The 14,728-nt window shown below is 44.6% G+C and overlaps 1 protein-coding gene across 4 annotated transcripts in view; it reads right to left on the bottom strand.

Moving 5' to 3' along the window:
• The window catches only part of EMCN (endomucin), a 65,263-nt gene that overhangs the window by 17,937 nt on the left and 32,598 nt on the right, over positions 1-14,728 (bottom strand). For all 4 annotated transcript variants that reach the window (XM_032187267.1, XM_032187269.1, XM_032187271.1 and 1 more), the window contains 5 exons: positions 12,179-12,238; positions 10,590-10,703; positions 10,084-10,206; positions 5,342-5,461; positions 268-300 (listed from right to left, as the gene is read on the bottom strand). In XM_032187267.1, coding sequence (XP_032043158.1) covers positions 268-300; positions 5,342-5,461; positions 10,084-10,206; positions 10,590-10,703; positions 12,179-12,238 — 450 coding nt within the window. The remainder of the gene's footprint in view (positions 1-267; positions 301-5,341; positions 5,462-10,083; positions 10,207-10,589; positions 10,704-12,178; positions 12,239-14,728) is intronic.

Genomic DNA, 14,728 nt, shown 5'->3' with positions numbered 1-14,728 from the left:
AAGGACTAGCTCCTTGGTGAGCACTATTTTGGTATCAGCTGCCCATGGCATCACGCAGTACGCTCCCATCCTGTTTGCTTTGCAGCATCTCCTGCGTCCACAACAAAGTTACTTATTGCCATGACTTCAGCATCGCTTACCTGCTTCTCCATACCACACATCAGGTTCATTCTACCCCCACCAGCCCCTTCGTCTCCCAAATATTTCCCCTCACCACCCCAGCCCTTCAGCCAGCATGCAAAGAGCAAGCTTGGCCATTGCTCTTACTTGATGGCTCTGTCAGGGTGATCACGTGAAGGCCTGCAATAAAACAGAAGAGCAGGGTTGTTAGGAACTGGTTTAGGGCTAGAGATCCTTGCTTACTTGGAGGGGAAAGCAAGGGGGGTCTTGAGACTCCAGAAATGGGCTTAGTAACTGCGCAAGAAACTGTCCCCAGGATGGGGCAGGGCAGAAAATCCTGAATTAATTGGTATGCAGAAAGATAAATAAATGAATAAAAATCTGCCTGCCAAAAACAAGCAATTGCCCTGGGGCAAGTAGCTGGCGTTCAGTTGACAACTAAGTATGGTACTAAAAGAAACTCAAGTGCCTAATTGAGACACGTCTTCAAGTGCCATGAAACCTCTCAAAAATAAATCTTCGTGAATCTTCGTGCTACATCCTCAGCACTGCCTCCTTATTTTGAGGTGTACCTCACAGCTTCTGGTCAGCTTCCTCCAGGATGGATGGCACCATAAAAAACCTTCCCCTGGGTCCATACAGGGCTGGCTTGTCTTGTGGTGTCCGTGAGGAGCGGGGCTCATCCAGCCCTGCCCTAAGAGCTCCTCAGGAGGCCGTGACCCACCATGGTGCTTTCTGTGCTTGGTCGGGACAGCTCCTGCACGAGGAGCTGCAGCAGAGTTAAACACATTGCCCTACTGCCGTGAGAGCTGTTTTGGGAACAGGAACAGCTGCTGTTGTTTCCCCTCCTCTCTACAAGCAATTAAAAGCACGGATCACTTGAGCCGCTGGCGTGCAAACAGCCACTTTTGCCAGTGATCTACGTGACGGAGCTTTAACGACGTTTTAATCACAAACGGGCGTGAAAAGCATGTTCAGGCTGACAAGGCAAGTACTTGAAAGTCAGCAGCAAGAGCTGCTCTTGAACATAGTAAATATTAGCCATGCTAAGTACTCTGAGGGTACACAGTTATTTCATACTGGCTTCCCAAAACGCAGAGGAGATGTTTTTCCGAAGCTATTTACCATCTCATCCGTCCGGCTGCAAAGCAGCGTCACCTTGCTCAGAGAGGATCTCTGTGATGTCTCGTTAGCTGATGTTTATGGCACGTTTGAGCAGCATTAATGACACAAGCCAAAGAAAAGCGCTCAGGAAGTTCACAACTCTCCTGTCAAAGAACGGTGAAAAGCACAGAAAGCAGCAGGACACCCACCTGGCACTCAGGGAACATCCAAATGTGACAGGATTTTTTTACCTGAATCCCGCCTTTCTTATTGTGAGTGGGACAAGTGCCACGTAAGCACACAGCAATGGTCGAACATGAAAATGCAAAGCCATGTGTGTGCATGTTTATGGAGATAAACGATAAAAGATATCTCACTGGGGTTCTGTTGAGTGTGAAAAATCAAATGGCCAGTGAAAGAAAGCCACACGCCCTTCTCTCTCCCCCCTGGTCTCCAGTAAGCAAGCCAGGTGCCAGCTTTCCTCTGCTCAGACTGCTCAGCCCTGCCACCCAAATGCAGCTGTGCTCATTGGAGCTGTTCAGCAGGTGCTTGCAGCTTGCATTTCCCACATAACCATCCAGCACCCTTTCTGGTGGTGGGGCTGTGCACTGCTTCTCTAGGGAAAGAGGGCAGAAAGGCAGGTGGCCTTTTGCTTGCTAACACCTTTATCGTGTTGTTCTGGCTCTCTGCTTGGCCCCCGCCACATCCCCTAGGGCTGTGAGCTGGGGGGCAGATGCTCAGCGTAGATAATCCAGGAAGATTTCCAGACCCATCACGAGGATCTCGAGGCGTACAGCGCTGGCTGCACAGACAGAAGGCAAGGATAAAGAGCCTGGTGTACGCCCAGGTGAGCTGACAATACCTGCCCGAGTCAAGGCAGCGCTGGTGAGGAGCCTGGCAGATGGAGAGAGGCCCCGAGAGCTCACCTCTCCCAAACCTCTGCTACCTGAACAGCCGGGACACCCCGCGGCTTGCTGCTTCTGCTTTTGGAGGGCAGCCACGTGGAACTGCGCTCGCTGGCAAAACAAGTGAATAAATTTGGCTGATTACTCAGAAGGGATACCACGAGATAAATCACAGCGAAATTAAGAACCTTAAAAGAAAACCCTCCTTGCCCTGACTGTGCTGTGGTTCTGCAATTGTGTTAACTGAGGCTTCACGGTATTTTCCATCTCCCCAGTGCTTCAATTTCTGTCTCTCTCTCTGTGAAGAAGCTGAAGGGCAATTTTTACTTAATATCACTATCCAGTGTTCCTATACAGTTTGTGCACGGCAAGAGTCATACCCTCCCCGTCTTACTCCTAGCAATTTTTCTTAGGAACATTCCTCCTGTGAATCAAGTGAGTAGGACTTGCAATTTGAGGAGTGCAATAAAGGCATCAACACCTGCAGCAGGTTGATTCACCTGTCAGCTTATTGCAGCAGGTCATTCGATCTCACCAGCCTGCTGGGTGGATTTCAGCTCACGCTGCCTTCTGGATTCTTGTTGTTCAGGTCAGAGAATAAGAAGCTACGACACCTGCACTTTCTCTGAGGTATTTAGACTGATCCACGAAATCTCGGGTTCTTCATCAATTAAACAGAAGGAGAAAAAAAATTAAATATTAGCCAGCGATCCTTTGCGGAGGTGGAGCAGGAGGCGTATTATACATGACAGCCAAAGTTGAAGACGTGTACGTGTCAGTGGCACGCATGCCGGTTGCTCTCTTTGCTAAAAACAGCCCCAATTCCCTCCGCTAGCCTGGGTGAGCACCACGCAGCCCCTCCTCTGCAGCTGCTGGCTGCGAGCCTCCCCAACACAGCGCTGCTGCTCTCTGATGTTTCTCCAAGCTCCTTCCCAGGCTCCCCCCCGCACTCCTTTCAGTTGCTCTCCAGCTCTCTGTGGCACTCCTCCCACACCCTGATCTCTTGATATGGCTGATTGGAAATTTCTCTTCAAAATGTTTCTTTTCTTTTTTTTTCCCTTCTTTTCCTGCAGCAAGAGTTTTTCACCAAAAAAATGGCTTTTTTTTTTTTTTATGCTTAGTTTTGAGACCATTTCCCATAATGTTTTGGATTGAGATTAGCCATCTGAATTATTTTGGTTCAGCACACCAAACAGAAACATTCTGTTCTGGATGAATTTCACATTAATTTGTCTTCCCACACAGAAGCTGTGGCTTGGGTGCCTTCAGCTTTTTAGCTCTGTGAGCCCCTGTGGGCTGCAGCATGAGCCACACCGCGTGTACCAGCCTCTGCTCTGGCGAACAAAAGGCATCCAGACCCTACAGAAGGCCCCCATGGAAGATGAAATTTCAGTGTTGCAAAGAAGGAGTCCAATGGCAGCAAGAGTCTGCATTTCTTCTAGTCTCAGTACAGCCTGAAACAACTGGCTTCAGGCTTTTGATGGCTCAAAAGTAACTAGGGTGCAGCCTGTGGCTTCCCTCAGCCCTGAGCAATTGCACGTGGATCAGGGAGTAAGGGTGTCGTAAGGGTGCACCCATTAGGGATGAGCTACCTAACTCAGCAGGGTGAGTAATGGGATTTTTTTTGTGTATTTAAGCTGGAAGAAAGCAGCAAGGAGCTGGTCCTGCGAGGAGGCAGGGAAGGTGCAAGGATGAAACCCTGGTGAGGGAGGAAATGATTTTGACAGGGCAGTTTTATGGGAACTCGAAGCAGCGGCTATGCCAAGGACCGAGGCTGAATCCCCCAGGACAGATGGGCCCTTTCTTCCTCAGCCAGGCAATTACAGCCCTGGCACCTTGGGTAGTCCCTGAGCTAAAGAAGATTTATTGGCTTTCCAGCAGAGCGAGCTGAGTAAGACGATGACTTTCACAAACAGACCCAAGGAAAAATGTAAACCTTTCAGGGCAAGGTTTATGCAGAAAGTGTAATTGCACAACTAATGTAACGAGTAATTCAGTGCATAGGATCCACGGCCGTGTATGTGTTATGATTTCATTTTAACCTGGAGAATTTCCCTGTGAGAACCTCTCTCTAAAAGCATTGCAATTTCTTGGTTTATTGCAGGGTGCCAATGGTAAGGCTTCCTCACTGTCCACGTGTCTGCCAAAAGACACAAAATATGACAGGACAGTCAAGTAACTACAGCTCACAGGGTGTGCATTATGGGGCATAAGCTTATTAAAATAATGAGAGATTCCTCTCTAGATCAGTGGCCATGGCTTAAAAATGAGAAAATCCCAACTTCCCTAAAATGCTTATTATTATATCTTTCTGCATGCTTTTAAGCATTTCAGTGTGTACTGAGGATATGATATTACTACACTTTTATATCCAGTCCCACCCTCCATAAGAAGAATCCCGTTCACTGTGCTGTTGTACCACAAAAAAACATTAGTGAGCACTCACAGTTATCTCCTACAAACATAATCCAGGGTGTTGTGAAGAGTCTTATTCCTCTAGAAATGTTAAACATTAATATTAATAGGGAAATGCAAACAAAGTCAGTGTCCCTATTAGGCTTACATAGTATTGAGTGAAAGCTCAGGGAAATTTAAGCAAACCTAAGTAAATGATTCTTCAAAATCTGGGAAAATTAAGCCTGGTAGACACATAATAAATGATCACTCTCACAACCCAGCATCTACGTTCGCCACAGAGTTGCTTAGTGGTTAAATACACCAAAACACACCCTGAAAAACATTATAGCTAGCCAGGCATTGGGAAGGATTGATATCTTTCTGACCTTGCGTGTGACCACGTTGTACTTTGAACAATGCCATTTAATTGGTGATATGCCTTAGCTTGCCCTCTAGATTTATTAACAATTGTAAAAATTATAGCTGTTTTCTCCTTTGCTTTGCAGCCAGAGAATTTATCTCGGTGACCTCCTCTGGCAGTCAGTGCTACACAATGACCACATCCAGCATATATAAAGATTTCTATTAGCTTAATTTATATCCTCCTGTAACGACATCGAGTTTTCTAACCGAATCTTTTGAAGTTCGCTCATCACTTATCAGGACTTCATAGTTGGATGGCACGAACACTTTGTACCCTGCATGAATAAGGAGGTGGCCCTCATTCTGGGACAACGAACAACAAATGAAGGAGAGATTCAAGATCTTTTGAACACGTTGCATAGGAAAACGGAGTGTATATTTTCAAGACTTACTTGAGGTTTCAGAAGAAGCGTGTTTTTGTGGAGAGGTTGTTGGAGGCAAAGGCCATCTCTTAGTAGACAGAGCACCCACACTCTCATTTTGTGTCGCTTGCGTTCCATTCACTTGAGCAGCTGGAAACGAGACAAACATTTGGGTAAGGTACAGCAGGAGAAGTGCTGCCTGAGATCCCCGGCCATTCTGCAGACAAATGCACTCTCCGTCACAGATCTCAGGTCAGAAAGCACAACACATTCAAACAGCAAGCAATCCCTATGGGGTTGTTACTACTGGCACAGCTGGGGCATCTTTAAAGCACATCCTTCACGTCCAACACAGCCTGTGCCAGAAGACAGCTGAGAGCACTGGCCAGGGAGCCCAGGGCAGTCATGGCAATGGCAACATGAGCAGAAGATGGCTTACTGCCATCTCTCTCTTACCTTCATTAAAAAAAAATAGTTAATAACAAAATAAATAAATAAAGCTTTAGCTGCAACAGTCACATAATGGGATATTTGGGAAAGTTTTAGGTATTGCAATTAAGTGCAGAGTTAATTACTTCATCCTGTGCTGTTAAGGTCTGGGAAATAACATAGCCACGAGAATGAACATATGAAAAATTGAAGAGCCTTATTGCTGCTCTCACAGAGTCAACAGAGGAAGCCCATCCCTGGAAGTCTTTAAAAGATGTTTAGATGTAGAGCTTAGGGATATGGTTTAGTGGGGACTGTTAGCGTTAGGTCAGAGGTTGGACTTGATGATCTTGAGGTCTCTTCCAACCTAGAAATTCTGTGATTCTGTGAGGATCGAGGCCATCCGTGTCATGAGACTCACAGTCCAGGGTGAGCCTGGATGGCGCACAGCAGGACCAGAACTAGGCATTCCCAGAGAGCCCTTAACTCAGGGAAAATAAAACCAACACCCAAAGCTCCCTTTCCTAGCACCATACGCCTTTAACTCACCCCTTCCCTTCCCCTTTTGTTCAGCAAGTGCAATAAGCTTGGAGAGGCAGGCTTCAAAGATCAACGTGCTGAGAAAGAGTGAGCTGAAGCCACAGGAGCCTGGGGGTTCAGTGCAAATATGGGAATTGGGAAGGGAAGGAAACTGTAATGAATTTCATGCAGAACAAGGTTAAATATCTAAAAGTTTTGCTGGCATTCTAGTGAGGAGAGGCATAATTTCTCTGTCAGCTCCCTTCAGAAACCTCAGCGCCGTGCACCTTCAATATGTAAGTCTAACCAGCAGCAGAAATGAGTGAAAAACACAACTTGTACACCATTTTTGACCACGGTGTAAAGCAAAGATCTACCAGCCTGAATCGTTTCCGCATTCTCATTGAAGAAGTGATGAATGAACCTCTAGCAACCTAGAATAGCAGCGATCCTTCCCATGCAGGGAGGCGGGTACACGAACACGCTCTGCCAGCCACGCAAAGCTCATCGTGCACGAGGAAGAGCTGAGGGAGGCAGGCAGGTCCCTGCAGCAACCCATGGTGCTTCGGCACAAGGGAAAGCACTCACATCACCTGGTAGCGTGTTTGCTGCCATCAGCTGATGATGGATAAAAGGGTAAAGTAAAAATAAAAGGGTAAAGATCATAACATGGCTGTCCAGCGGCGTGGCAGAGCTCCCCAGAGGTGACACCGCTCTCCCCGCGGGTGCTGTGATGAGATAAATGACTGTGCCTAACATGCAGTGGTCAAAGGGATAAGAAACACCAGGGCTTATCCAAACAGGTTGGAGCTGCTCTGCACAGCTGCTGCCTGAGCCTCAGCTACTGCCCTGCTTTTGTCCTCCCAGAGCCCTTCCTTTTCTCTAACCAACTGAAATTTGACGCGCATCCTCACTTGATCTTCGCAGGATTTTCTGCTTAACCTCTATATAATCCACGAGCGTTTCAGCATCTCCCAACAGTGCTCTAAATCTTCCTTGCAGCAGGCTGCTGCCTAACAAGCTTTGGCATCGTGTGATGCTTCCAACAAGCAGCAGGCGGGCAGCGCAGAGAGCGCAGCCATCTGCACGGGTGTACAAGCACCACTCAGCCAGTCAGTGAGCCCAGGATACTCCTTTACAGGGCACACCGACCACATTACAACCCACATTGCTAAATGTGGGAAGGCTAAACCTTCCCCTAGAGCTCACGTCTTGAATATAAACTCACATGCAAGTCTCTGCCTGAAATCAGCAGCCTGGGAAACCGCTTGCATTGGTGACTGCATTAATGGAAGTGTTGAAAAATTGCAGAGCACGAATTCCAAAGGAAACCTTCCCCCCTCTGACCATCGCATCCCCGCAGCCAACTACACCACATGTCTTAGAAATACTGAGAGCACCTGCAGCACGCGGCGGGGACCTGAGGACAGCCAAGCAACATGTTGTTGGCTTATCCCTCCTCGTAAAGCTTCCCTCTCAATTACCAGCAGCTTGATATGACGAAGAGAAAGAGTCTTCCTTCCATTCATTCCTTTTCTCTCTTTTTAATGTTTCCTATTTCATTGCAGTGTGATGTATCATCCTCCAGGAGAGTGGCACGAGATAAATCAGAAACACAACAGCCAAAAACCCACTCTGACTTCGTAATTTAATAACTTGAGTGCTGACCTTGCCCACGACACTTGCTCCACGGCCAGGGAAGGAAGAACACAACCCTGCGTTGCCTTTCATTTCATATTCTCTTTGATAAAGCCAGTGTCCCAGGACGTGAAATCCTGCATGCAGGTGTGACTTGATGTAGCGTGACACCACTTAAAATTCCTGGTTTGAGCCTGGACTGCACAAGTGAGGTCACTCTTTTGACTAAATGGGAACTGTTGGATTTGACCCCTCGTACTAGAAAACGAAGGAGGCAAGTCTAATTGTTGGCTTCCTATATAATACACAGGGTAAGAGGGCACGGAAAGAAAGAGGGGAGATTGTATTTATGTCCTGCAGAGGAAAAAATACTGAAGACTTAAGAAAAAGAATAAAAGACAAACTCCTGTGCGTGACTTCACAGTTTATGGAGCACTGGGGTATTTCTCCGAATCTGCAGTGGAAGGTGACAGCCACAGAAATTGCAGCAGGAACAGGAAGCCCTGTCAAACCCCTGCTGTGAGGATGCAATCATTTGCTGAAGCTTTTAGCCAGGATTGAAGTAGATAAAGTGATGGCCTGCATTACAGAACACCAGAGATGCTTGATTTTCATTAGAAACCAGGTGCAGCAAAAGGAAGATTTGAAATTTCTTAGAGGCACCATCAATTCCTGCCTCAGTTCTCTGAGGCCAATAAAAAAGGGGGGGAAAGCTGACTGCTAAATAATAACACAATGAAAAAAAAAAAAAACACCACAATAACAACAACAACAAAAAAGGAGATAGCAGCCAAATTTTACATTCTACCCATTTTTAACAGCAAAATCTTGCTCTTTCCAGGGAGAGCAACTTCCCAGTCCTGCTGTGAGGAGGTGTTTTAATCAGTGTCTTTAATTTTCCTGTTTACTTAAGGGGAGTTAGAATCAAGTAGGCCTTGCTTTTAGGTCCATTAACTATTTTTGTTGCAAGCTTCAAGGTGTTTTTTGTTTTTTTTTTAATTATTATTTTGGTTACATGGGGAGTTTTCAAAACAATTCAATCCAAGACACTAGAGACTGAAGGCTAGCTGCTGGAAAGAGAAGAGGAGAGGAACAGAGAAGAAGTGTTGGTGCTCCAGACACCTGTGTATTTTCATGGTGGCCTATTCCACCCACAGGAAAACCTTTTCTTTCTTACACTATTCAGGGGAGGGTTGCAATATGGCCTGCTTTGGGATTTTTTTGGGGTTCAGAGCGGTGTCTGGGCCAGAGTGGCACCAGGAGGCAACCCCAGGAAGAGAAGCAAAGGTTTAACCAGTTGTCACAGGCTTCACTCTGCTCTAAACATCAGCTAGGAGAACATCACTGTATCACTGACTGCTGAGTTAAATACTTTCTGTAATTATTTTTAAATTTAGCTTGATTCAATTAAATACAAAAAATGGAGTATTTCAGAGTTCTGGTTCAGCAAAAGGCTTGAGCAAACATTTACAGTGTAGTTCGCAGACAAAGAAGGGAGATTCAATTTCAGTTTATTTTTTACTGAGCTCCTTTTGCATGTTATTATATTTGCTTAAATTATTCCAGCTACTTGCTGGATGCAGAGGATTTTTCTTTTTTCTTTTTTTATTTTTTCCCCCCTTCCCTAGAACCCTATGTGATGTACTGGCTCAACACACACATTATTCTAAAGATTTATGGGGAAGATTGATGCAGGGTAATTAGTAACACCTCGCTGCTTTCAGTATGATGACTCATAATAATACAGAGCAGACTTATTTGTAACGCTGAATACACATATATAAAATAAAAAACTGAGGGGCTGTTCCGACACTACCAATCACATCGAATCATTTATTTTTGATGAAATAAGTTATTTAAAAAAAAATAAAAATAATAAAAAAAAAACAACTGCAAACCCTTCCAAGCACATCTCTCCCAAGTACAGGGGAGATTTAAATCTTGTGTCATAGTTTCAGATCATCTCCACTACAAATTAAAGGTATAATATTCTGCATTTAAGATTCTGGAGAAAGATTCATTAGGATATACAATCCGTGGGCAGGATGAAGAGCTCTACCTCTCCAAAGATCCAAACCCATTACACAAGCTACTTGTTTGTGATCTCTTTTTTTATCGCTCCACACTGTTTTACAGAAACGTAGCGTATGACGAATCAGAAATGGCTCTGTGAGACCATCACTTACTGCTTGTTGTGTTGTCATCTTCATTTCTTGCTGCAAGGGTTGGTGCTGTAGTCTGCTGCACTGTTGTCACTGTTGTACCTTCTGTTGTTCCTTGTTTAGCTGTAGTTGAAGAAGGCATGGAGCCTACGAAAGGAAGGACATTCAAAATAGTTCCTTTTTTTTTTTTTTTTAAATACACACACATGCACAAACACACAAAACGCACATCCTGCCTTGCCTGCAGTCTAGCTTTAAATACTGATTTTAAATTGAAGATCAATGGGGTCTTCATTCCCTCTAAGGGAAATCCCCCTTCCCTCCAAGGGAAAACCCCCCTGAACATAAATCTGCGATAACGCAGTTACAAGACAAGGCTTGGAGCTTCCTGGAGCCTGATGGTTCTCAAGGCTTTGCCAAAGAAGTGACTACGTGTAAGTAAGTCCCCAGGCCATGAGGCACTGCTACTCAGTCCCTTGATTGACCTCTGGAACAGCCTCAGCTATTAGCACAAAGAAATTGTCACTCACCAGTTGTGACAGACACAGTTGTAGCTTTGGCTGCAGTGTTCGCTAACACTGACGGTTGCAGTGATGTCACTTGTGAAGAGGACATGGACACAGCTTCTGACACAGCTTCCGACACTGCAAGAGAAGCATTTTTATTGATTTATCACGTTTAAATAAGCATCGCATACCTCCAGCTGCCGACTCTCACAAAGGCAGTCAATTTATCTTTGGGGTCTGACCCTCAGAGACCTTTCTCGCCCCCGAGTGTTTCAGGAGGGCTCAGAGCGCACTTGGTTTGGGTCAGAGGGAGGGTTTGGCCCGTGCCCACACAATCAGCAGCGTTGCCCACCAGCCAACCCCTGTGGGAGGGACACAGAGGTGCCCTCACAGTGGGCTTCTGATGCTTTTCCCAGAGGCATAAATAGCATTACTGCTTTCTCCTCTGTGGCAAAAAGCTGTAGGAGAAATTTCAGTGAAATGTTTGAAGAGCTCATTCACCGCGTTTATTAAATGTTTTTAGAACAGGCACAAACATCAGGGTTTTAGAAACATGAAAGAACTACAGCACAATTTGAGCAGGACTAATTCGTGTAATGAGCATAACATTCACAATTTCTCTGGCTGCACCTTACTCACTTCCATTACTAGCACTTTGAGTATATTCATCTTGATTATATCAGTACTCTCAGCTCCAAAACAGATTATTTTGCATGTTTAGTTAGCAAGAAACGTCCCGTTTCCAACTTTTCTTCCTCATGTGCATCACTTTCAACACAGCAATCTTTGACAGCTGAACTTATGAAAGAGTTGGTATTTGGCCCACATGAATGCAATGTAGTCAGTAGTTAACTTTCATTACTACAGAGTAAAGAGAATTTAATGTGGTAGTTGAAGACGTTAAGCCAGGCTTCACCTTCTGAACCAGTTTTTTCTCTGTTAATTCATAGCTTTAGGACTTTATGGTTGACCTAGCTAAAAAAAATAACTGCAAGAGAATCAGTCTTTTGAAACTGAGGGCACTGGTTCCACTGCCTCACCCCAAAACGTCAACCTTGACATTAAAAGTTTCAAGAAGTTACTGATAACTTTTTCTGGAAGTGACAGCTTTATGCACATATATTATCTTTTAACCGAGGCCCAACACAGACACAGACTGTCTAGTTCTTTACTCTTAAAGTCCATGTCCTCTTCAGTCTACACCCATCAAACTGAATACTCCCCGGTACCATATCCCAAACTGATGCTATTTCCCAAATTGTTCTGGCAACTTTTTGAACTATGAATATTTAGCTCATTTGCTAATGTCTGATCATGTTTTAACCACTCCCTAAGCATACAGGCTCACAGAATTAAAGCCTTTTTTATGTGAAAAAAAAAAAAAAAAGAAAAAAGAAATACAACCTGCCCCAGTTAACCCCCTCCTCGCTAAGATTCCTCAATCCTTTCTTCTTCTCAACAGGCTTATGTAGGAGCCCCATGGAAATACGCTGCTCTGCAATCACTGCAGAGGAAACAATCTGCCTGATTTTTCCCAGCAGCTGGAAAAGATGAAAGCTAGAGAGGCAATGGGACCTTCAGAACACCAGATAACAGAGAATTTGGACTCTTACCAGAGGTTAATGTTGTTACAGGAGCACTGACACCGACGTTACCCTGTGGAATTTCAGTTTCTGAAACAAACACACACAAAAAAAAAGAGAAACGTTAGTTTAGTCATCATCTGGATCTATTTAGCATGACACAGGTGTACAAGGCAGAGAGCAGCATGGGACCTCATTGGAAATCAAGTCCAGAAGCTTGGTAGCAGAAACAACCCAGTCATACAACTCTGCCTGCAACCTCTACAAGCTGTGTCCTCAGGCTCTTGGCTTTGCCCTCGCTGCTCCAATATGAAGCATCTACTACGGCCTCCCTCCTTGGGCCACAGGTTGCTTTTTTAACAAGTGTTAGCATCTCTTAAGAGTGGTGTGGAGAATACTGGAGCAACTGAAGGGTTTTGATCTCCTCTTCTCCTTGAGTACCACCACGGTTGCTCTGAGCCTTCAGGGTGGAGGGTTAACAAAAATAACTAGTTGCAGGCGTGAGCACCCAGTCTCTTGTCCTAGAGCAGGAGAATTGCTGCTGTAAGCAATTAAATGTCATTAGTAGTTCCCTGGCTAATGACAACACTTCAGGAGGGGTCTTCAGCATCAAAGCAATCCCTGTATGTGAGGGTAAGAGGAGAATTCACAGAACGTGGTTCAGGAAGCACCAGGTTGAGCAACGATTGATTTTCTACGTTACCCTCCGGGCAGTGCTCCAGCTCCAGGGATTTTATTATTGCAATAAATGATGGCACTTTGAAAAATCCTAGGTCAAGTTAACAGATGAAAATCTCCAGTATTACAAAACGGACAAAAAAATCATCATAGAAAATCATCATAACAAAAGCAAAACAATTTCTAGACCTCCTGGCTGTGCAGAAAAAAAAATATATATATATATATATTTTTTTATATATATATAAAAAAGAGAGAGAGAGAGAGAGAGAGAGAGAGAGAGAGATGTGCCAGGACACATCTTTGTCCCTTCATGGGCTTCCCCAAGCAGCCTTGCTTGGGGAGCCTCCCTAAACATCGAACATTTTTCCGTTCTCATAAGATCCGGTGACAAAGCTCAGGTCGTGTAATTCCCCGTGCCACAAGGCCACAGCACGAAAACAGAATGTTTTTTCCACAGTGCCTACATTTCATAGGGTTTGTTGTAACATCTCCCAGCAACCACGATGTCTAACACCAGCTAAACACACCGGTCACCCAATTAGCTCGCGCCCTAAGTCGGCAAAACTTTGCAGAAAGCCCATTGTAATACGTTCATTATTCATCCTTTAAAGACGTTCCAGTTAATAACCATGTCGATGGGCTGGGATTTCCTCAAAACTAAAAAAAAAATAAAAAATAAAAGTGAGAAATTAAGTCGCAGTTTTGTTATGAATCACGAGTTGCTGATTTTATCCCAGTCTAGAGATAAAGTAAGATAAATTGGATTAGCAGAGTAGAATAAAGTGGAGTTTTATGAATTAATTGTTCCTTAAAATGATGGATAATTAAGTACACTTTAAAAACAAGTTGAAAGCAGCATGCAAAAATGCTTAAAACTAGCCAAGATTTTGGGAGAATTGGTTGATTAAAAGCAGCAATACAGCTGGTGGCTTATTATGCTCTTATTTGCAATGTTAAGTTGTGACTAAAGAGGGATGGGGGGGGCATAGGAGAAGGAGATGAAAAGAGATTGAGAACAAAACTCTGACCTACTATAGGCTGATGAAAAAAGAGAGGAAAAAAAAGATTTGTTTTTCTGTTCGTGTCAGATTGACTGCTGTGTAAGACGAAGGACAACCAACCAAAGCTACAACTGTTTTGGGCAAATTTCGATGCAGTGATTCCTCTGATATGAGAGAGCCACTCCGCCGTGGGAGTACGCAAAATCTATTTGGCAATGGTTCCTTCACACAAACCTATTTTTCGGCCAAAATAGCGTGGATGAGCTGGGGTGCAGCATCCCTGTGCCTGGAGAACACGCCTGGAGCCGGGAGGTGCTAAGGCACGACACTGGGCTGAATGAAGGAGGGTGCTGGTGGTGCTGCCAGGTGGGAGATCCGCAAAGAAAAGGAAAAACACGTCTAAAAGTAGACAGAGTGAGAAGTCAGAAGGGCAAGAAAGATAACAGGATGGGAAGAAGATGAGAGGTCTGGGCAGGAAGGCCCAGAGACAGGGAGACAATAAGGGGAGCAGGGAAAGATTTGAATGAATGAAGAAGAGCAGATAAGCATTTGACCCCTGGCCATGAGGCCAAAATGAGAAAAGAGAAACTAAATTATTTTTTCTCTTCCTTTCAGGTTCACAGGATGTGCCTTTATTGTCTTCCCTGGCTCGGATTTAAATGGTTCATTTGTACTAAAATTAAAACAATAGTAAATTCAATTGTATCTGATCTTCAGGCATGATTTAAGAACCATCCAACTAAAACACTAAATGAAGTTTCTTTCTTTAAAAATTCCACTGGAATCCCTGAGTTCAGCCAGAACTGACCGACAGCCACAGTTGTCCTAAAACTGCAAGTTTTTGATGTAGGCTTCAATCTCCAAGCCTGGAGCTCTCACCATCTCTTCCCTCCCTCTA

Source organism: Aythya fuligula, chromosome 4 (genome assembly GCF_009819795.1).
Source record: "Aythya fuligula isolate bAytFul2 chromosome 4, bAytFul2.pri, whole genome shotgun sequence".
Taxonomy (NCBI): domain Eukaryota; kingdom Metazoa; phylum Chordata; class Aves; order Anseriformes; family Anatidae; genus Aythya; species Aythya fuligula.
Note: the sequence above shows the minus strand (reverse complement) of the source record. Positions and strands in the feature narration are given on the sequence as shown.